At 38.9% G+C, this 23,918-nt stretch overlaps 3 protein-coding genes across 3 annotated transcripts; 2 read left to right on the plus strand and 1 right to left on the minus strand.

Moving 5' to 3' along the window:
* Positions 1 to 192: 192 nt before the first annotated feature.
* On the plus strand, positions 193 to 2,503 carry fbxl14a (F-box and leucine-rich repeat protein 14a). The gene has a single exon (XM_079450058.1). The coding sequence runs from the start codon at positions 638 to 640 to the stop codon at positions 1,871 to 1,873; it is 1,236 nt and encodes a 411-aa protein (XP_079306184.1). The 5' UTR covers positions 193 to 637; the 3' UTR covers positions 1,874 to 2,503.
* On the minus strand, positions 2,420 to 7,820 carry chrm2b (cholinergic receptor, muscarinic 2b). Its single transcript, XM_079450057.1, has 5 exons — positions 7,690 to 7,820; positions 7,104 to 7,208; positions 6,784 to 6,936; positions 5,102 to 6,088; positions 2,420 to 4,602 (listed from the first exon to the last, which is right to left on the minus strand). The coding sequence occupies exons 4-5, from the start codon at positions 5,916 to 5,918 to the stop codon at positions 4,022 to 4,024; spliced, it is 1,398 nt and encodes a 465-aa protein (XP_079306183.1). The 5' UTR covers positions 5,919 to 6,088; positions 6,784 to 6,936; positions 7,104 to 7,208; positions 7,690 to 7,820; the 3' UTR covers positions 2,420 to 4,021.
* A 3,581-nt stretch (positions 7,821 to 11,401) lies between these two features.
* Positions 11,402 to 22,015, plus strand: gnaia (guanine nucleotide binding protein (G protein), alpha inhibiting activity polypeptide a). Its single transcript, XM_079449853.1, has 9 exons — positions 11,402 to 11,927; positions 16,248 to 16,290; positions 16,527 to 16,668; positions 16,853 to 17,010; positions 19,065 to 19,193; positions 19,364 to 19,493; positions 20,484 to 20,637; positions 20,717 to 20,923; positions 21,041 to 22,015. Exons 1-8 carry the CDS (start codon positions 11,810 to 11,812, stop codon positions 20,905 to 20,907), a joined length of 1,065 nt encoding a protein of 354 aa, XP_079305979.1. The 5' UTR covers positions 11,402 to 11,809; the 3' UTR covers positions 20,908 to 20,923; positions 21,041 to 22,015.
* Positions 22,016 to 23,918: the final 1,903 nt, after the last annotated feature.

The raw sequence follows: 23,918 nt of genomic DNA on the forward strand, positions 1-23,918 counted from the left end.
TTATTTCAAATAAAACTAGTTAAAGTGATTTTGACGAATATAATGCATCTATTGCTTTTAAATAAGTGTTTCATTTATTGTACATTATACCTACTTTAAGTAAATATTTGGGACTTTTGTGGTACAATAAAACGACCTCATTGCCAGTCTCCCCCTTGTTTTGAATAGACGAAGACAAAGGCAACCGGAAATCGGACTCCATAGTTTTCGTCAAATGGCTGATTTGTATTCAAGCGAAATGGTTTGTTTTCTTCAACCGTTAACTTTTATATTTTCAAACTTTGCTCGCTGATTTCTGTGAAGACGTTTAGTTGAGCTGCATTATTACTTTAAAAAATGTTTATTGGACCAGAAATAGTCGTTACGAAGACCTGGCGCAGCAATAACAGCCTGTATTGCGACGTTAGCTGGTTATTGCAAGCAAATGCAGCGCAGACCAAGTTTTAAATGACACAAAGCGCATCTGCATCTACGTATTTACACTGTGCGTTCCGCCCGCACGCGTTTGGACTGCTCGAATTGCCTTCGACAGCGCGTTTCCACGATATTTCTTTACATGTGGTCCTTGCCGGCAGAAGACAAGACTAGTTTAGCTCACCGGCTAACTCCGCTAAGCTAACGAGCAGCCGATTCAGACATGGAGGTCCACGTCTCGAGCCTTTTCCCGGAGATCTTAGCAATGATTTTCAACTACCTGGACGTGAAAGGCAAAGGGAGAGTCGCGCAAGTGTGCACGGTGTGGAGAGACGCATCGTACCACAAGTCCGTCTGGAGGGGAGTGGAAGCAAAACTCCATCTGAGAAGAGCGAACCCATCACTCTTCCCGAGTCTCCAGACCAGAGGGATCAAAAAAGTGCAGATACTCAGCCTGAGACGTAGCCTCAGTTATGTGATCCAAGGGATGCCGAACATAGAAAGCCTTAACTTGAGCGGATGCTACAATTTAACAGATAATGGTCTCGGTCATGCTTTTGTGCAGGACATCAGCTCTTTGCGAATACTCAACCTCAGCCTTTGCAAACAGATCACAGATTCCAGTTTGGGCAGGATCGCGCAGTATCTGAAAAACCTTGAACTGTTGGATCTCGGCGGGTGTAGTAATATCACCAATACGGGACTGTTGCTCGTCGCCTGGGGCCTCCACAAACTCAAAAGCCTGAACCTGAGGAGCTGCAGGCACGTATCCGATGTTGGCATCGGGCACCTGGCTGGCATGACCCGCAGCGCCGCGGAGGGCTGCCTCGGCTTGGAGCATCTGACTCTGCAGGACTGTCAGAAATTGACAGATCTGTCGCTTAAGCACATCTCCAAGGGCTTAAACAAGCTGAAAGTCCTGAACCTAAGCTTTTGCGGTGGCATCTCAGATGCAGGGATGATCCATCTGTCGCACATGACCCAGTTGTGGACTCTGAACCTGCGGTCGTGCGATAACATCAGCGACACAGGCATCATGCATCTTTCGATGGGTACTTTAAGGCTGTACGGGCTGGATGTGTCATTTTGCGATAAAGTGGGTGACCAGAGCCTGGCTTATATCGCCCAGGGTCTCTATCAGCTCAAGTCACTGTCGCTTTGCTCGTGCCACATCAGCGACGATGGCATCAACAGGATGGTCAGGCAGATGCACGAGCTGAAGACTTTGAACATTGGCCAGTGCGTGCGGATCACCGACAAGGGACTCGAGCTCATCGCTGATCATTTGACCCAGCTGACCGGGATCGACCTGTACGGCTGTACCAAAATCACTAAGAGGGGACTGGAGCGGATAACCCAGCTTCCCTGCCTTAAGGTGTTGAACCTGGGACTTTGGCAAATGACAGAGGTGAAGGGGTTAGGCGATGCCTCTGAGATATTGCCATGCTACACCACTTAGTGTTAACTCTACCTCAGTGTTACCAGCATTGTCTTCTTTTTTCTAGAGACATGTATTAGACAAGGTATTTTAAGATGCACAGTCTCATGTACTTTGTTATTAAGCCTGCAGAAGAGGCTTTACGTAGTTCAAATTGAATCAGCAATAAAAAACACTGAACAGCCTTCTTAACTGTAGAGTCTATAATGTTGAATTCCTTTTGAATGCCTTTTCTGTACTTTGTTTTAGAGCTTCATATTGAGGTGAGATGTTCTAAAATTCGCTTTATTCTTATTTCCACGAAAACACATTTTGTCACTGCATTGTAAGTATTTATCCTAAAAGACCAGCATTTAGTGTAATTTGGAGAAAAACATTTTACTTTGTTTCTGGACAAGGAAAAATCTTGCTTGTTCATTTTATGTTAACATGGAACATATGCAATTTTAACTTTGTTTAAAAAAAGGCCAGTTTGCTTGTTAAAGACTTACAAAATGTTCGTTTATTTTCTTATAATAAATGATTAAAGTTAAAATTGCTTCTAACAAAGTTGTTTATACTGTTTTTGTGAAATAAACATGTTTATTGCACACAAGCACATGTTTTAATGACATATACAATGCAAAATCCATATTTCTATTCTTCCACTTTCTGTTTGTAAAATACAGACCAAGCAGGCTGATATAATGATGAAACGCAATGCTTTTGTGGCATAACTGCACAGGTTCATGACAATATATATACATATAAGTGCAATTTTATACACAAGCCTTTAATATTTTTTCACTATTGTCATTTTGTGAAAAAAAGGGCTTGTTATTGAAGTATAAGCTGTATAAGTTTGTGTCGTTTATAAATCCATTTGTATATCACTGTGAATGGTTAAAGAGGTGGTTCACCCTTTCATCATTTACTCGTGTCATTTCAAATCAGTATGGTGAACACAAAGTAAGATATTTTAGAAGGACGTAGTTAACCGAACAACATTGGCCCCCATTGACTTCCATATGGATACAAAACCACTGAGACATTTCTCAAAATATCTTCGTTTGGGTTACACAGGAGTGTACAGGTTTTGAATGACGTGTGAGGGTATACATTAGTATTCTTGGATGAGCTTTCCTTTGAAGATTATTTAACAGAAAAAAATGAGTGCAATGCAATTCAGCTCTATCAATAGCATCAGTGACAACTTTGGACCTTCTGCAGATAAAAACTAACAAAAATCACCTTCACAGTAACTACATACAGTACATGGAGCCTAATTTGCATTAAAAATGACATGTTTCTTAATCAAAATACATGTAGCCACATTTGTTCCAGCCTTTTTTAATACACACAGGCGTGGAAAGAATAAGAGACCGTTTCTATATGTATTATGGACAATCCAGTCCAGTTTCTGTTGAATTTCAACAAAATCAAACCTCAGGAGTGACATCCAACAGCAAGGTGACAGACTGACAGCATGACAAGACACATGAAAACTGGGATCAAAATCCAGGTTATCACATGAAAAATACGTTTTGAACTTTTCTTAAATACACATAAAATAAAATATGGTTTAATTGCTTCTTTTCTGTTTTTAAGGTCTGAAAAATGTCAGAGCATCTTTTATGTTATTGTGATCTGTTTCTCCAGTTTTCATTTTCAGCAAATGAATGCAAGTAGAAACAATATTTTTATTTGAAATTTGGAAGAAATATTGTTAGTAGTTCACAGAATAAAAAAAAGATAATTTTACCTAAACACATAATTATAATTAGAAAATTCAGAGCAATCTCTTTAATATTTTCTACGCCTGTATAAAGCACATGACCTAAGCTCAATGAAAGACATCCAGGATTTTTATTATTTTTAGCTAAGAAGAAACAACTTAAAAGATTTCTTGGCAACAAGCTTACAGAAGGACGCCAAAGAAATGCAAATTTTTTCACATCGTAACAAGCTTTAAAGTGAGTTTGAAAAAACGGCCGAGCAATAAAATGCAAGTCGAATTACCTACGGCTACTTTTTTAGTAGTTCTCATTATTTGGCTGCCGAAACATCATTGGAATGTTTCAACAGTTTAGACTAGTCTCATTTCATTATTGTCAAACTCAGGATCAGATCCGAGCCTGCAGACCTCTGCTTATTCTCAGCGAATGAGTTCAAACACATAAGCCCATCGTCTCAGTGTTTTCTAGATGAATAAATATTCTTGTACTTGCATGTCAGCAGCTGTTTAAAGGTGTTCTTAAAGGTGACATTGCACAGGGCATAGCAAGCCGGGTTAACTGTACTGTTTATATAGCAGAGCCAGTAGCCAATGATCCACATTGTGTTTGGTATACAGGTGGAGCAAAAAGTATTGATGAGGACCATGACGTTGTAAGGTGTCCACGTGGCCACGAAAGCCACCAGGATGGCCATGATGGTCCTTGTTACCTTCCTCTCCCGGGAGGACATGCTCTTCCTCTTCCTCTGGTAACGTGGAATGAGAACGTTCTGTGACGCTAGACTCAGTCTTTCTTTACCATTGTTTGCGCTCTGACCTCCTTTGGTGTCTTTAGAGATATTTTGCAGGTTCCTTTGCGATGGTGTTTTGAAGCAGGTGAATTTGACCCAGGATCCTTTGGCTAGAGGAGTGGATGGGGTCTGTTTGCTTTTGATTCCTCCATTGGTGTTTATAGATGTCAACTCTTCTTCTCTCTGATTGGATGAGGGGAGGACACTGCCGGATAAAGAGTCATTCTCACTCTCTCGTTCTTCTCCTGCAGGTGGGTATGATACAGTTGTTTAGTTTGAAAGACAATCATAACAGTATAATATTTAACTATTTGCATTTACCTACCATGACTGGTAAAATAATATCTATATATTGAATGTGGCCTTGATTTTATCATGTACCGACCAATAAATACAAACAATAATTCTTCTCTCTTTTCAGAGGTCATTTAAACTGCAATCTGTAACTTTTTGGGGGTAAAATTCTTTTTTAAATAATTATAAAAAATGATATATAAAATAACATAGTTATCAGTCATTGTGCTAGTACATAAATAATCAGTGTTCAAAACCCCCTTACCATACATGTCAATGTTTTACAAATAATCATTTTTTCACAAACACATATTTAAATCGAATGTTCTCCTTGACAAACTTACAGTCCCCTATGGACGTGTTTGTGGTATGCCACGAATATATTTTGAGTTTTATTGACAACCCTAACAACTAGACAGTTATCAATAGATCAATTTAAAACACATTTACCTGTAGTGGCATCTGAGCCGCTCTGCTTCCTGTGAACCGTTTCCTCCGCTCCATGGATTGACCTCCTCTCCACATTCCCTTCAGTCATGGGCACAGCCTGACCTCCCTCAGTACTGTCTCGAGACATTATCCGGCTGTCTCTGCTTCTGACGCGACTGCGGCTGGCTTTCGAGATCTGCCAGTACAGTATCGTCATAGTGACGACTGGCAGGTAGAAGGCAGCGATGGCCGTACCGAATGTGACCACTGCATTGGAGAAGAACTGGATGTAGCACTGACCTTCAGGCACCGTCCGGCCTCCGGTGATGAACTGCCAGAACAGGATAGCCGGGGCCCAGAGAACAAAGGAAAGGATCCAGGCGGCAGCGATCATCATGCCCGCCATCTTGTGGGTCCTGTTTACCGGGTAGCTGAGTGGTTTCGTGACGCAGAAGTATCGATCAAAGCTGATTATGAGGAGGTTCATAACAGAGGCATTACTAGCCACATAGTCCAGAGCCAACCAGAGGTCGCAAACCAGCGGCCCCAAAGGCCAGTAGCCAATCACGATGTAGACGGTATAGAGATTCATGGAGAAAACGCCAATAAACAGATCTGCACACGCTAGACTGAACAGGAAGTAGTTGTTGACCGTCTGTAGGTTCCTGTTGACCTTGATGGAGAGCATGACCAGGACGTTGCCAATAATCGTGATCAGGCTTAAAGTACTCAGACCGAGAACGATGAGAACAAACTCAACCAGGGAGAATGGGCTGTCTGGAAGTGCATTGGTCTTGTTTGTATGGCTGGAGGTTGGGGCCAGCGTTAGGTTCTCCATCTTTCTTGATCTTGTTTATGCGCTTGGCACTGGTTAGGCCATCAAGGCCTGCGAGTAGAACGAAAACTTAAGTTGTTGCCCACAGTGCAGGGGGAGGGGGTTTCATAGTTTAGGAGATGTCATGGATCTCTCTGTTGTGTACACTACCAACGTAGTCTCATATGTTTCTCCTAAAATTGGTTAGATACAGAAATAGATGAGATGAATGATTGTGGAGAGCATGGAGCTGTCAAGTGAATTTTGATTGTACGGGTAAAACAATCTGGATTTGGATCAAATCGATGTGAAATATTTGCGTATTTAGTTCAAGGATAGTTCAAGGATACTGATGCGTGTCATCGAAAACCACTCGCTGACTTCATTAACTAACGCTCAAGCTCTACTTTGGAGACAGAGTATGTCTGTGACTCTTTGCATGTATGCGGGGGTCTATTTGCCAAGCAGTCTCTTCAAACAGAGAGTTGAGTCTGTATTTAATTCTTTTGTTTGTTATATGGTGCCAGATTTCCATTAGGGCAAAAGAGAACATTGCTCATTGACGGGAGTGATAATACTTCCGAAGAAATCATATACCTTAATGTGTCATTATCTCTGAGTTTTTTTTTAATGTAGCTTGAAATGGACTTTGATATCATATTTACTGTACCCAGGAAGGTTCTTTGAAGCCAGCAAACTTGGTCATTGAAGCAGCGTGTAAGTTATTAAAGGAACATTTTCGACAATTATGCAACTATTTGTATAATCGTGGTGGGTGGAGTCATGTGATAAATTGTTATGTAAACAGATGGCATATGTTAGTCATATAGGTCAGGTAGTCATCAAATATGTACTCAGGTAATAAGAGTTTGGGTTGTGTTGTTTTCACCTCTGTATTCACAAGTACATGGGATTTGGTTGGTTAAGTCTGTTTGCCGGGAGTTGATATTGGGGGGGTCTGGTCACTGTCACTCTCAAAGAAAGCAGCACGGCCGCGTGTGTGTGTAAGAAACAGCATGCATGGTGGTGCGTTATATATTCCCTTTGAAGGAAAAACGACAGTACTCACAATGTTATTAAGACCTAATCTAATAAGAATAATGTGACACTGCATATACATTGGCAGATATACTTAAATATTTGACTGGCATTTGTCAAACAAACATGATAGCATGACTGTTGTAAAGAATAAAAAACAAAAATACTTACTTTATCTTTAGTCCTCCTACGATCTTCACCTTTCTATCTGATGCCACAAGTTCTTGTTAGGAAGCCCGGCACATTCGGCGCAAGCATGTGGGAAATATCTCAGGGCTGTGACGAAGAACAGCAATCTCAGAAGCTGTGATAAAATTTGTACCTTCGACCGAGTTAGTGTGTGTATGTTTATATATTGTTTGGAGCGAATTCTTTGCGTGCATTTGGTTTATTATGTGTACTGTAACAAGTACATGCTGATGATAAAAGGTGTGTCGTAAACCGAGGTGCTTGTTTAAAAGTCACACAATAAATCCTACTGTAATCCCCTTAGGAAAAAGAACCACGTAAAGAAAAATGAACAAGCATTTGTGTTATCATTTTACAACAAATTTCATGGTTAAACTGGTTACTGTAAAGAAATCATGATACATTTTTATAAAGCCTCTTTTACCAATTTAACAGTGTAATATTTAGTTTCCAATACATATTGTTGCATTTCATTTCATTTCAAAGTCTAAACTGTTGTAAAATTCTAACTTTCAATGTCCCGCAACCCTAAACACAGCAAAACGTTTTCTAAATAACTCTCGGATACCTTATGTGTGTAGTCAGACGTCCTTCATCCATCGAATCGTAAGTCTTCGAATAGGTTTGACTGGGCAGATCACAAGTAGCACCCGCAGGACGAGGTCTGCGTCTGTTCTCCTCTGTGTCGGTGACTGTAATGAATAGCGTTCATGTGTAAACTCAAGGGCCAGGAGGGGTGGGCTTCCAACGGGCTTATATGAGGAGGCAGGAAACCCTAAAAAAGGTCAGAACGTTATAGCAAATGCAGGGAAATATGTCACAATTTGGGTCTTCAGGACCAAGGACAGCGTGTATGCAAAACTCAGTTGTTGTGGTGGATAAATGTTTTTATGATACATGACAACACCACCATGTGTGGGAAACACGCATGGGAGATTTAACATGTGTTTATCAGCTGAACACTTTAAGCAACGCTGGTTTATCTAGGACGGTGTGGCCTTGGTTACTCAAGCCAACACATTTTGACTCATTGGATGTAGAAGGGAGTGCCAGACTATACTTCTGGTGGTGGCCACGGACTCTGTAAATAATTTCTTTGTTGCTTTATATACAAGAGTATTGTGATGCTGGAATAAAAAGCACCTTTCCCAAACTGCTGTTCCCAAAGTTAGAGACACACTTGTCTCTTGCAACTATACTGCGTTAAAGCCAGCTAGTCCATTTAAAGGGACAGTAACAATTGTTATTATTTACCTTCATGTTATTTCAAGCTCCTCTGACTTTCTTTCTTCTGCAGAACACAAAAGAAGATATTTTGAAGAACGTTGGTAACCAAACAACATTGGACCCCATTGACTTCCGTTGTATATGGACACAAAACCACTGAGACATTTCTCAAAATATCTTCTTTGGTGTTCCACAGATTTATATTTTAATATTTATTATTTTGATATGAATTTTATATGAAGCGTCTTTGAACATCACAGCACCATTGTCTCAGTTTGCCCATGATGACATGACTACAATGAGAATATTCATCTCCGTGTTAACAAAAGAGATCAAAGCAGTATAGCATGAATATAAACTAAAGGCCTTAAGGGGAACCAAATTAAAACCTTCCTCTATAGAAAGATCCTCTCTTTGAAAGTGTCTCTTTGTTTAGTATATCCAGCATAGCTAAACTATGAGCCACACTGCCTTTGAATGATGAAGTCAAAAGGTTCTCCGCCAAATACTTTTAGATGTTTACAAAAAACCTGTTCTTCCAATAATGAGCTGATAGTGATGTCATTGAAAGCACTTACCTGGAAATTTTTTAAGAACTCAGACAAAAAGTGTTGCATGAGCATGAGATTTGTTTTAGCTCTTGTGCGGAGTGCCAGCCGCACAGTGGAAACTTTGTCGGATTGTGCTGTCAAACACCTCATTACAAGCACCAAGAGACAAAACGCAGTCTTAGTTCCTGTTAATAAATTCTTTAGTCTGGCCTTGAAGTCAACAGACCATAGATGATCAGGAAGACAACAACTTTGCCAAGCTACTGTCTTTGCAATGTCACTTGGTGAAGGTGTGGATAAAATACTTGTTTTTAATTGTTTTATTGAGGGTTTATTGAGTGTATACTTTTTATTTGAATTGTTTAGTTGCCATCAGGAATTATAATATGATTTATATGCATGATTGGGTTTAAGCCATTTTTTAAGATTTCGAAGACTTTAAATGCAAAATGTGTACAAACATGTTTTCTTTTCTTCTACATTTATATATTTTTTAAAACCAACATTTAAAACATATTTTAATATTCAAAGTTGGATAATTCTTTGAAAAATATGATTAGTTGAATACAATTTGTTCATAATTAATGTGTGTCTGAGGTGGTATAACCGTTTTAAAATTGTTTTCTAGAAAAATCGTTCTGTAGATAATTAGGTTTACATAATCTGTTATTATTGTCTGTATATTGCATTTTGATGTTTTTATAAAAATATAAACCAGTAGAATTAATAATTAAATTAATTAAACAGACTATTTAGACATGTCTGTTCATTTTAATCAAATAAATGATCGGCCTAAATATTATTTGAAAATCTTAAATTAAACGATAATACGAAATGTTGCCTGAAATAACCTAAATTTAAGTTGAGCCACTAAAATAACTGAATAGATATTAATAACTCAAACTATGACTGAAATAAAAATAAATCAAACCTATTTACAAAGAAATAATATGATGTAATGACATGTAATGAAATAGCAAAAAATTAAACTAAAATTATAACAATTAAAGTTAGAAATTAAATAAATATTTCAAATAAATACAATAAATAAACTATAACACTTTACTGTAGGCTGCCCTAAGTAAAAATGAATCATCCGTGCTGTACACTGTATAGCCACTTAGTGGCACTGTTGAGCAAGGTAAAATCTAACACTTGCTTCATGCCATAAAAAAGTAACTCTTTGTAAAGTAATATTACAAACGGTTTCTTATTGATTCAATTCATATGAGTAAAATACAAAATTCCTTTTAAAACTTAAAATGAAAGTAGAAATTTCAGGTTTAATTTGTTATCAATTAAAAGATGTTTGCTAAAGCAGACCCTAACTTGCATTTAATGTTATTGCAAACATGCACATACGCACACCTTTCCCATGGGTCCTTATTCAGCAGTGTTTCTGGGCTTATGTAGCACAGCAAGCAATCAGTCTCCAGGCCTAACAAGTCTCACCATGCGCACACAGAACAATTATCTCCATTGTGTCAGTTATTCATCTCAAAATAAAGACACCTGCTAGACAACTTCAAATCGTGTGTATGATTACCTACATCTAAATATTTTCTACACATTTAATATATAATGTTTATTTAACTCCACATCAGCACTTCCTATGGACGTGTTTTTGATCGATAGAAAGAGTGTCAGTAAAAATAAAGATAACACCTTCAGTGTGGCACAGGTTAATAAAAAGCAAGTTAATTGTAAAATAGGGCGTACAAATGTGCATTGCAAAAAACGATATGTGAAATAATAATTTTGACTAAATGAGTGGCCCCTGCCTTCCATTGTGGCTCTTTAGGAAAATACAGCAGTCGTGGATGTGAGGGGAAACTTTGCTCTCTGGTTTGCATGCTCATGACATTTGACATTGAAATAATATGTAAAATAATGAGGCTGGCTATGATAATATTTCCAAAGCCTGCGCATGAGCTCATCTTATGATTTTCTCTGTGGTTTCTGCCACCTAAAATCTACTAAATCAGAATCTATTTGACTATGGGTAGACCTGTGACCCAACCAACCAGATGTGGCCTCATTCAGCTCACCAGATGGAACAATTGCCTCCATAAATCGCTCTTGCACTTATGTGTAAAACATGCAGACGGATATGTCTAAAACAATATTGTTGTTCTTGAATAGATGATTAATGAATAATGAAATCATTATTCAATCGAGATGCAAAAAACACACATGAGCAATTACTACATTTATTATATTATATTTGACTAGGTAGCCTTAGTATTTGTACAGCATAAATACGTGTTTTGATAATATTTTGTATTATTTATATTTTGTAAATATATATCGTAATTTGTAATCTTTCAATTGTAATTCATTAAAAATAAAGTATTTAATTTATCACATCAGGGCAGCAGTGCAGCTGAGCTATTTGATACTCGTGTTACAGTAGTAAGCACAGCAAAAAATATAAATAAACCAACCGATTTTTTATATTATAATAAATGCAATAAAGTTTTCAAGCTCTTGGAAATTGCGCGTGTGCGTGAGTGAGGGAGTGTGCGCTTCCAGGCGCGCGCCCGTGGAGGGGGGCCTTTATGTAGGAAAAGAAACAGGAAACACCGGCGATTTGATCAACACTTTCAAACCGCGCCGGGAGAAGCCAAGCGCGAAGCTGGAAGTTAAAGACACAAATATCACTTTATTTTTAATCATGGCTGCCAAGACACACGACTGACTATTCTCGTCATCTTTTTATTTTATAACCTCATCGTTCTCCAACTCGAGCTTTTTAGAAAGAGGCACGCGAGCGCGTGTGCCTGCGAGAGTTGGGCGTGAGATTTCGGGGTGCCTCCCTCACTTCACTTGTGCGTGATACTCTTTTTTCTTCTCTCGTTTTCGGCTCTTCCACTTTTTGTATCGTCCGAACGCTTTCTTAACGCCTGGAAAATGGGGTGCACCCTGGGCACGGGCGACAAGAGCGCCCAAGACAGGAGTAAAATGATAGACAAAAACCTTCGGGATGATGGAGAGAGGGCATCGAGGGAAGTCAAGCTGTTGCTGTTGGGTGAGTTAGCCGCTCCGCCGACGGACTAGCACAACAAACTTCATTTACGTGTAAATGTGTGACAGACTACTGAAGAAGGTTATAGTTTGTACATAATAAGGCGAGAAAAATAAAACGGTTGAATCTTTATTAAGGGACTCTTAACTCTTAAACTTAGTTACCTTTCTGACATGCCCGACTAGCATAGGAAGCTAAATCACTCCCTCGGTGATATTACTTGAATGATATGATACTCCGTTCTGTTTTGATGCCATTTTTTTATATTTGTATGATTAAGAAATCCCTGGATATGTATTTATGTGTGCTATTAAACGTTTTTGGTTTAAAACAAATTCGCGTATTATGTTGGCCGTGTCCTCCGAGTGTTTGCATATTCGTTAAATGGCCAGTTAGAAGCTCTCGAATAATCCCACTAACAAAAGACTAGACTTTAATCTCATTAAATCTAAACCGGTTTAGAAAGATAGATTACTAGATCAACGGATCCCTGATCCAATTGTGATAAACGAACATATGGAGGGACATACGGAGTGTTTTGAGGAAGCCCGGTTGTATGATACTTAATGGGGTTACAAGATATCCCAAAGTCCTGTAAATGTAGATTTAACACCAAAGTCCTGTAAATGTAGATTTAACACACAGTTTCGTTCAAAAACCCCAATTCTTGTTTTTGGTATCCTTTATATAAAGCAGGTTGAAGAAAACGTAACAAAACACTGACAATAGCAACAGATCTTTTTTGTTTTAGGCTATCTGTCACTATGACGTTCCTTCCTGCATCTTTTTAAAGGTCTTTCTTTCTTTTGTTTCTTAAAAGACAATTGTTGGACAGTCCCTAACTCTTTCACACAGTTGATGTTTCCGCTCTATTACGTTCCAACAGTAGAATTGTAAATTCATTGCGATTTACATGTATGCCACTTGCTGTTCCGATTCATGTTTTGCATATGTTTTTACTTTACCTTTTCAGTATTTATGTACAAAAACCTACACACAAAGTGATGGAGCGAGCCAATTTATTCGCTTGTGGTGTTAAAAGCGTTTGTTTATTATGCTGCAAACATGATCGATAATGCTTTGAATACATCCAATGACATTAAACTTAATGACACTTCGCTTAAGCGAGGACTTACCCTTAGTTAAATTATGATATTTAAGTAGCTTTTTACGTTTACGTAAAAAACATAACTGGTGTGCATGAGACAAAACAACTGCAATGACAAATTTGAAGGGGTTTCAGGGTACGTTATTTTCAGTTAAGACAACTTAGACACTTTCATTTTATGGGTAACGCACCCCAGAACAGCATACCCCAGAAATAACATGGCATTGTCTGTTTATACATTAGCGATTTACTTCTTGACATGTCTGTCTCGTGCTGGGTAAATTGTGTGAATAAGAGCTGGTTTTATGGACTCTATTACGCTTTGAGGAAGTCTAATTGACAGTTTAACTGGATTGTCCCGTGTGCTGATTCATACTCAAAGCCTCGCCCTCTTCCAAAGCATTTTGATCCCAGGTTTGTTTGCTTTTTTATGCATTGAATCATCTGCGTATGTGCTTATGTCTCCCATAAAGCTATTTTTAGACGGGAGAAATAGAGACCGCCTTGCTTGCTACACAGTAACATTGACTTGCGGAGAAGTGAAAGTGCTTTCACAGGTAGTTTCTTTTCTATAACAAAGGTAAATGAGCATTGGAAAAATGCTCATATCTCTAAATGAATGCTGTATTGACTCTTTTATGATACGTGGGTTCGATCACGTGCATTTCAGGCAATGGGCGGTTGCTCAGTAACCAATGAGACAGTTCAGATTACATCATCATCAACATGGCTGCAGGACGCTAAACAAAACCAGGAGTCAAGCGCACAATGTGGCCACTGTACACCCTTTCAATAATAATAATCCATAACATTTTATGCAAACATAGTGTTGTGTCAGTGGCACCTGCAAACCCAAGCATCTCTATTATAGTTCATCAAACTTCATACTTATCATACATATAAAATGTATAAAAAATTAAATAAAACAGGAATTTAAGCAAGTTATAGGTACCATCATGTCTGGAGCTGCGTCTGAATTTGCTTACTCATTCCCTATATAGTGAAATTAAGCGAATGCTAAGTAGTCCACTATATGGGTGAGTGGCTAAGTGAAGGAAAATGAGTGAATGATTTCGGACACAGACGTAATATATCCTGCGTCTGACAGTACTGTTGCGGACATTCGTCATAACACTTGTTTTACACATGCGTGGCTTTATAGATGGTTTTGTAAAATGGTGAAGTTAATTTTCATCTTATTTGTCACGTTTATTGTATTGGTTTACAACAAAGAGAACAAAACAAATGTTTGCCACGTTTACATACTGTTATGTTTATTACATTTAATACAATTATTTAATGTACTTAAAATAAACACTACTGTGTAACATTCATTTAATCTCAACAAGAACAAACGCAAGTGTATAGACGGACATTCATGGCATTAATGGTCACTAACCACCAGATGTTTCTAATCGAGAGGTGGTCTCGTGTTGTATCATGGGAAACCCGATAAACACTCAAAATCAAAATACATTGTGGATAAAAAGTAGTGACCTAATGTAGAGAATTAGTTGTTCACCAAGAATTCAGACGAGACTACAAAATGGCTAACACCCGATAAAGTGCACTACATAGCAGATGGGGTGAAATCAGACACGGATATCCACCTAATTGTTGAACGCAGAAGTGAACAATGTGACATACTTCCTTTTTGTCTTGAGACTTCTGTTTTAGTAGCCGGCCTCTGGAAAACCATGAAAGTCTGATTGCTGGAGTACGCTCAAAACACTTTTAAAAACAGTTCTGGTAAATATTTTTCAGACCCGCAATGTATTATTCACTGGGAGGATGTGCAACTTTATACGCAACTATAAAAGCACATACCAGTGCATGCACCGTGGGAAAGGTGGTCAAAATTTGTACACGACAGACCACAAATTCGTGTTTTTAAAGAAGATGTGAATCCAAGTCAAAGTGGAGAAAACATTCCTGGATCCTTACAACTAATAATGGAAGAATGGAGACGGCTGGTTACTCTTGTGTCGCAGGTCTCCACCGAGCTGTAACATCCAAAACAACTCCAAACATATTAACCACTAACTGTCTGTTTTTATGTCTATTAAAAGGATTGATTTCATGTTGTTTATTCTCACTCTTGCTTGCTTCAGCTTTAATCCTCATAGTAACATGGCCTGGTAAACTACAAGCTATCAGTACTGTTTAGCGTGTGACAAAATGTTAAATGTGCTTTGGATAAAAGCATCTGCCAAATTAATGAAAATGTAATGATAACATTGTATTTGGTATTATACACAGCTGTATAGCAACACACTGGCAACCACCTCCAAACACTTTAGCATCAAAGTAGCAAGTATTTCTCCATTTCTAAAAACAATTATTGGAGTTTTATTTAATAGTCAACACATCAGTTTGCATTAAATAGTCTTTTACTGCATTTTTAGTATGTAAAGCTTTTTCCTTATGCTTAAATGCTGGTCTTCATGTACTGATATTTGCTTCTGGGAAAACACACGCCTTTGAAATCAGATTAATGCTGTGGCACTGGCACAAGCCTCTCATCCACCCATGTGGGATGTTTGGGTGTCTCTGGTGTAAACTCAGTGCTCCCGTGTTTGGTCTCCTCACAGTAGAGTTGAGTCTGTGCGAGATGCTGATGTGGCCTAATTGCTGTGTTGGGGCTGTGGGAGTGAGAGAAAGAGACATCCACCCACAGGGACCTCCTCAACCACAACTGAGATGCTTAATTGAAATGTTTGGTAGTCTGACTGCAAGGCGGAGCTACTTTAGTATTACAATTTCGCTGAGTGTGGATACAAATACTGGCTTGCTTTTATTTTAGAGATTCGAAAAGACATGGATGGGTTTACATCTGCAGATTTAGTTTTACATCTGCAGATTTAGTTTTTCTGTGGAAACAACATAGTGAATTCCATGTAAGGGGACCCGCGGTGTATGTAGATAGAAATCCCTCATTCTAGCTAATAAAAACATATCGCTTCATCATGTAAGGACTTTATACATTTCTGAAGACACAGTTATGTATAATATATTGTATCTATGTCAATAGAGCCTCCAAAAAATTACACATTGGACCTTTAAATTGATGTTACATAAATAAGCGGGTATCATATATTTAGCAACTCAAGTTGAATGTTAACATCAAATCTAAGCGCCCTTTTTGTGGTGTAGGGAAAGATCTGGAATGCTTGGGTGTGTATCCATCTGTCTAAATCTCTCTCTTTCTCTCTCAGGGGCTGGGGAATCTGGAAAGAGTACAATTGTTAAACAGATGAAGTAAGTCCTATGTGTCCATATGATACGTCCTATTAATTATTTGTAAATTACATCATTGTCATAAATAACATCAATGTAATTGTTGAATGCAAAATAGTTGAACAGTAACCATGTGAAATGGTGTTTGCTTCGTAGTTGTTACTAGGTTGTGCATTAAGGCACGACTGAATTATTGACCCATTAGAATTCAAGATTATTCATTTATAACTTTAATGACTTTAAACGTTGCATTTCAGAATCATCCACGAGGAAGGTTATTCAGAGGAAGAGTGCAAACAGTTCAGAGCGGTGGTCTACAGCAACACCATCCAGTCCATTATCGCCATTATCAGGGCCATGGGCCGTCTGCAGATCGACTTTGAAGTTAAGGCACGGGGTGTAAGTGCTGCTGTTACATTCTTAAATTTACAAACACCAATGAATTCCATGCCTGTTATTGATATCAGATGGGGAAATACTTGCTAAGTAAAAACAGCTTCTAAGGAAAGAAGCTGAAACATCAAAAATAAATCTTGTGACATCATAAGTGATTTGCGATGGGTTTCATTGGCTGTTTTTTCAGGATGATGCGCGGCAACTGTTTGTGGTAGTTGGCTCATTGGACGAAGGGTTCATGACGCCAGAGCTGGCCGGGATTATGCAGAGACTGTGGACGGATTCTGGGGTGCAAGCTTGTTTCGCCAGGTCCAGAGAGTACCAGCTAAACGACTCTGCATCATAGTGAGTTGCCACCACGTAATGACCTCAGCGCTCTCCACATAATCCTCTTCCGCCCATTTCCATTGTGGCCACCAACCACGTCATCAGTTCTCATTTTCTGAGTTATAATCAATGTTATTTCATCCATTATGGGTCAAAATTCAAATATGCTTTATGCAAACTTTTTTAAATGCAAATTGGTACAGCGTGTCCTCGACGCATGCAACAAAACCGTACCTTTTGCATACGACCTAGATGAACAAGGCATATTCGTCATAAAGACTTTCAGAAACTTTTATAATGAAGACTGAATACATGTGCATTGGTAGGGTGTTGACTTAAAAAAGTGGTCCTAAAACATACAGTCAGGTCCATAAATATTGGGACATCGACACAATTCTAATCTTTTTGGCTCTATACACCACTACAATGGATTTGAAATTAAACGAACAAGATGTGCTTAAACTGCAGACTTTTAGCTTTAATTTGAGGGTATTTGCATCCAAATCAGGTGAACGGTGTAGGAATTACAACAGTTTGTATAAGTGCCTACCACTTTTTAAGGGACCAAAATTACTGATTAAGAAAATGACAGATTAACAATCATGAATCAAACTTTCACCTTTGAATACTTGGTTGCAAATCCTTTGCAGTCAAATACAGCCTGAAGTCTGGAACGCATAGACATCACCAGACACTGGGTTTCATCCCTGGTGATGCTCTGCCAGGCCTCTACTGCAACTGTCTTCAGTTCCTGCTTGTTCTTGGAGCATTTTCCCTTCAGTTTTGTCTTCAGCAAGTGAAATGCATGCTCAATCGGATTCAGGTCAGGTGATTGACTTAGCCATTGCATAACATTCCACTTATTTCCCTTAAAAACCTCTTTGGTTGCTTTCGCAGTATGCTTCCGGTCATTGTCCATCTGCACTGTGAAGCGCCATCCAATGAGTTCTGAAGCATTTGGCTGAATATGAGCAGATAATATTGCCCGAAAAACTTCAGAATTCATCCTGCTGCTTTTGTCAACAGTCACATCATCAATAACTACAAGAGAACCAGTTCCATTGGCAGCCATACATGCCCACGCCATGACACTACCACCACAATGCTTCACTGATGAGGTGGTATGCTTTGGATCATGAGCAGTTCCTTTCCTTCTCCATACTCTTCTCTTCCCATCACTCTGGTACAAGTTGATCTTGGTCTCATCGGTCCATAGGATGTTGTTCCAGAACTGTGAAGACTTTTTTAGATGTTGTTTGGCAAACTCTAATCTGGCCTTCCTGTTTTTGAGGCTCACCAATGGTTTACATCTTGTGGTAAACCCTCTGTATTTACTCTGGTGAAGTCTTCTCTTGATTGTTGACTTTGACACACATACACTTACCTCCTGGAGAGTGTTCTTGATCTGTCCAGCTGTTGTGAAGGGTGTTTTCTTCACCAGGGAAATAATTCTTCGTTCATCCACCACAGTTGTTTTCCGTGGTCTTCCGGGTCTTTTGGTGTTGCTGAGCTCACCGGTGTGTTCTTTCTTTTTAAGGATGTTCCAAACAGTTGATTTGGTCACACCTAAAGCTTTTGCTATCTCTCTGATGGTTTGTTTTGTTTTTTCAGCCTAATGATGGCTTGCTTCACTGATAGTGACAGCTCTTTAGATGTCATACTGAGAGTTGACAGCAACGGTTTCTAAATGCAAAATAGCACACATGAAAAGAACTCTGAACCTTTTATCTGCTCCTTGTAAATGGGACAGTGAGGGAATAACACACACCTGCCCATGGAACAGCTAAGCAGCCGATTGTCCCATTACTTTTGGTCCCTTAAAAAGTGGGAGGCACATATACAAACTGTTGTAATTCCTACACCGTTCACCTGATTTGGATGTAAATACCGTCACATTAAAGCTAAAAGTCTGCAGATAAAGCACATCTTGTTCGTTTCATTTCAAATCCATTGTGGTGGTGTATAGAGCCAAAAAGATTAGAATTGTGTCGATGTCCCAATATTTATGGACCTGACTGTATGTAAACGGACTGATCTGATCAAGGTTAAAACCATTCTATTCACCTTTTTAGCTACCTGAATGACTTGGACAGAGTATGCAGTCCGTCCTACATCCCAACTCAGCAAGATGTCCTGAGGACAAGAGTGAAGACCACTGGTATTGTGGAGACCCACTTCACCTTCAAAGATCTTCACTTCAAGTAAGGGCATCTTTCATTCACACATTGCATTTTTCATGTGTGCATGGTTGTGCCTTATTTTGAATATACAAATAATGTGAATTGAATGTCTCAACGCTCATATTTTACCTCCTCATATTTTGTCTAGGACTATTATTTCATGTGAATCTCACTGTGCTCTCTGCTTTCAGAATGTTTGATGTGGGTGGCCAGCGGTCTGAGAGGAAGAAATGGATTCACTGCTTTGAGGGTGTGACCGCCATCATCTTCTGCGTGGCTCTGAGCGACTATGATCTCGTCCTGGCTGAGGATGAGGAGATGGTGAGTACTCAAAGTAGGGAAGGTAAATATGTGTGAATATGTGAGTGTAAGATTTTAACACGTTAAGGTCGGTTTCACATTTAGTTCGATTGCCGGTCCGAACCCTAGTTCGATTGCTCCCCCAGCACCCACTGGACTGCGTTCATTTTATTGTTTTTGAGCTCGAAGCGCGGGTCATTTGCGTCATCAGCAGGAAAAGGTGTCAAAATGCATAACATTGCTCGCGTCACTTTTATACATCTGTTTTTGAACCGTTAGTTAGGTTTCCAACGCTTCAGTACATAACGGCACTTTTGTCTGTGAATGTACTGCAAATCCTCTTAAGAACGCTGAAGGCGAACAGAAATGAGACAGCCTATAGGCTACAGCTCTCTGCTTGGAGCACGTCAGTCACGCTCATCAGAAAAGTGAGTGAAACACACAAAAGCACACATTTTTACCAAAGAATACGTCATTAATTGCGGTTCACCTCTGCGAATTGGTACGATTGCGTACATATCAGCAGGGAAGCGTACTGGAGTTCCGCACCCCAGATCTCGGGTACAGTTTGCGGGTGCGCCCCCGGGTTTGGAAGACAGCGTTCACATCACCCAAAACAACCGATCTCTGACGTTTATCGAACCCAGGTGCGCACCAAAAGTGCTAGTGTGAAAGTGTTGATTCAAGACATTCACAATGCCACCAATAATAATAAAAAATAATATAGCTTGTTATAATCTATGTTTGTCGTTTGAAAGATGTAATTATTTTGATAGGTATGAGTCATAGCAATAACACTCTGTGATGCTACGGATGACCCGAGTCTCATTTCCTGATCTAGTTCCCCATCTCCTTCAATGTTGTTTCCTGCCTTTCAGTCCCCACCTCAAACACTTTCTCTTTTTCTGTATTTGTTGTCACACTCGTATGACCGATTTACTTTGAAATGTCAAAGACTTTTAATGTCCTTGTCAAGGAGTGTATTGATTTCTGTTCTCCTCTGGGCAACAGAACCGAATGCATGAAGCTATGAAGCTGTTTGACAGCATCTGCAACAACAAGTGGTTCAACGAGACTTCCATCATCCTGTTCCTCAACAAGAAGGATCTGTTTGAAGACAAAGTCAAGAAAAGCCCGCTTACAATTTGTTTTCCAGAGTATACCGGTAAGAACGGCTTTAAATCTCTGAATGTCCTTACTGATCGGCAGCACAAGTTCTGATTTTGTGAAACTCTCTTTACAAGGATCCAGCACGTATGACGAGGCAGCCGCGTACATTCAGTGTCAGTTTGAAGACTTGAATAAGATGAAGGACACCAAGGAGATCTATGCACACTTCACCTGTGCCACTGACACCAAGAACGTTCAGTTCGTCTTTGACGCTGTCACTGATGTCATCATCAAAAACAACCTGAAGGACTGTGGGCTCTTTTAAAGGAGCCATCTCACTGGTAAGTAGGAATTCGGTCAAGGAATAGTGTGCAAACTCTCCAAATTTACAATCCTGTCATTTTCGACACTCGATTTATTCGTTATCATATATTTGCTTTCGATCTACTTTTTTGCAGTACATTACCGAGTGGCCTGACAAAAAAAACGTTGCAAGGATGAGAGGCAGAACCATGAAGATGAATGTTGAATTACTTTACTTTTTTTATTTATGTTCTTTGAACATGTAAAAATTTTTAGAGCATTTTAGAAAAAAAGCCTTTTGTGTAAAAGATTTGTACAACATTACTTGTTGCTGACGTTTTCATCATTTTTAGGATTTTACTTTACAGGCCCTTCAAAGGGGTATTTTAATTCTAAGGGTTTCGGGGAACATTTTATTATGTAAAGGTCATGCTCCTTGCATTTTGTTGCTGTGCTTCAACGGAGTTAGTTGATATTTATCCATGCAGCTGTTACGAAACCTTTAACTTATACACTCTAGTCTAGACTAAGGGAACAGGATAAGACCAAACAACTGTGTTAGAACTGTGAATTTGAAGGGCAGAGCCATCTTATGAGGTCAGTTTTGTTTGATTGTGTATTTATAAAACTGATCTGAGCACAGCCATCATTGCAAGGACAGTGCGTGCGTATGTCAGATTTGCCTGTCAGTGGAATGATGAAAAAACTGCGGTGAGACTAAAATCTGGTGATGAATTTGGTTCTCTGCACCTGCAAATCATGAACTGTTTTAGTACTCTGTGAAAGGGTGAGGACTAGAGTAATGTTAATAGGTCTTTTATTGATCAAAGGGAAGAATTGTTAAACTATAAATGGACCAAAGGTTTTCATACCTCAAACTCCCAAAATACATTTCCATTTTTGCACTACAGTAGGTAGACTCATCCATTTTATAAAATAAAATCTATCTGTACCATGGTGTGAAACCTTACAGGAGTACAAAGTTGCTTGACTGATAGTAAAAATGTATGATCAATTAAAACTACACTTTCCTTAAATGTAATTTCTTATTGAATGGAAGCAAATGTTGACGACTGTTCACTGTTTTGCTAATAAAACATGCTATTGCAATGATGGCATACTTAAATATACTTTTTCATGTGTCAAGTGTTTGAGCCATATGATCTTTAAATGTAATCTAAAAGACTTCTTACAATAATACAGATGAATGTCTATGGATGCACACTGCACTCTTGTGGTGACAACAAGAAAAGGCATGTTTCTCTGTCTATCAGCAATAACATTGAACAATAATGGTATTTCAGAATTAGCTGTGATCCCCAACTAGGGGTATGCTTAACCTCGGGCAACATAACATTTAGATTATTTGTCAAAACTACTTTACAATTCATTGGACACTGTTTTTTTTGTGTGAAAGTGAATCATTGTAATAATGGTTAAAATGCTTACATCCTTCATCCAGAGACATTTCGCTCTGGATGAAGGACCAACACCTGCAGCTGAACCTTGCAGAACTGCATGTAATCCCGGCTGACCCAAAGCTTCATCACAACATCTCCACTCAACTGGGCTCATCAACCAACACACGTTCCAGAACGGCCAGAAGCCTGGGAGTGGTAATCGATGATCAGCTAAACTTCACGGATCATGTTGTCATCACCGCCCGGAAAATAAGACCTTTCCGTCTGAGCATGCTATGCAAGTCCTAGTCAAGATTGGACAATTGCAATGCGCAACTTGCTGGACTTCCAGTTTTGCACAACCAAATCTCTACAGATGATTTAGAATACAGCGGCAAGAGTGGTCTTCAATGAACCGAAGAGAGCACGAATCTCTCCTCTCTTCATTGTTTTATTCCCAACAGTCGCTCGCATTAAATTAAAAGCTCTGCTCTTGGCCTACAAGACCACCACTGGTTCAGCACCCCCATATCTTCACTTGATAATACAGACTTATGTACCCGCCAGATCCCTACGCTCTGCAAATGAAGAATGTCTTGTAGTGCCATCCCAAAAAGGGAAAAATCACTCTCACGTAACTTCTCTGGATCTGTTCCACATTTGTGGAATGATCTGTCCGCTGTTATAAGATCAGCAGATTCTGTAGCCATCTTTAAGAGTAGGCTGAAAACCCATCTCTTCCGTCAACACCTGACCGATCAGTTCTGACTTCTATCTCTTTTCTACTCTGTCTATAAAAAAACCCTTAGCTCTGTATACTGTTATATATGGCTATATGAGCCCAGTTCTATTGCACTAGTGCTTTTTGTTGAGAAGTAACACTGAATGATGTAATCATAATATTAGTTATGATCCACACAATTCTGGTTTAAATATGGTAATGAGCATTACTGATAAAGATGAAAAAAAGTGTTGGGGAACACTATAGTAGTTTCAAACCAACAACATGAACAAATGTTACTGCGAATGCTGTGCATGCTTTTGTGACCCAAACATAACGTCCGGTACACACCAGCAAGCAAAAGAGATAAGTAAATTAAATTAGCTACCAAGTTAAAAGTATGTCTAGCCAATATTATTTCAGCGTACCAGTAGATGAACCGTTACTTGGCAAAACTTTCATGCAAAAATGTTAAATAACCTGTTCAAGAAATTGTTTATTTAAAAATATGTAAATGATACAATTCTATTAATTGATTATTTAATATTATATTTACATTATTATACTATAAAATATGAATGTAATATAATTAATTGTTTTATAAGTCACTAGCCAGAACGATCCACAAACACAGACCGAAAGTTAACGTTGGGCCAGGTGCCTGCGTCTGATAAAACCTGCTTGTTTGCTCATTTCAAGGTGCACAATTGTTATAGCTAAAACATTTGAGATGCAAACTTCCCTGCACATTTAGCAGTTTTTGAAGCCAGTTGTTACACCGTAATAAATTAAAAACCAAAGAATTGTTAACAGCCCCCCATTGTGTGTCCATACAATACAAGTGAATGGGGGACCGTGCTGTTCTGTTACCAACACTTTTCAAAATATCTTCTTTTTTGTTCTGCAGAAGAA

This window comes from Barbatula barbatula (genome assembly GCF_947034865.1).
Source record: "Barbatula barbatula genome assembly, chromosome: 25".
Lineage (NCBI taxonomy): Eukaryota > Metazoa > Chordata > Actinopteri > Cypriniformes > Nemacheilidae > Barbatula > Barbatula barbatula.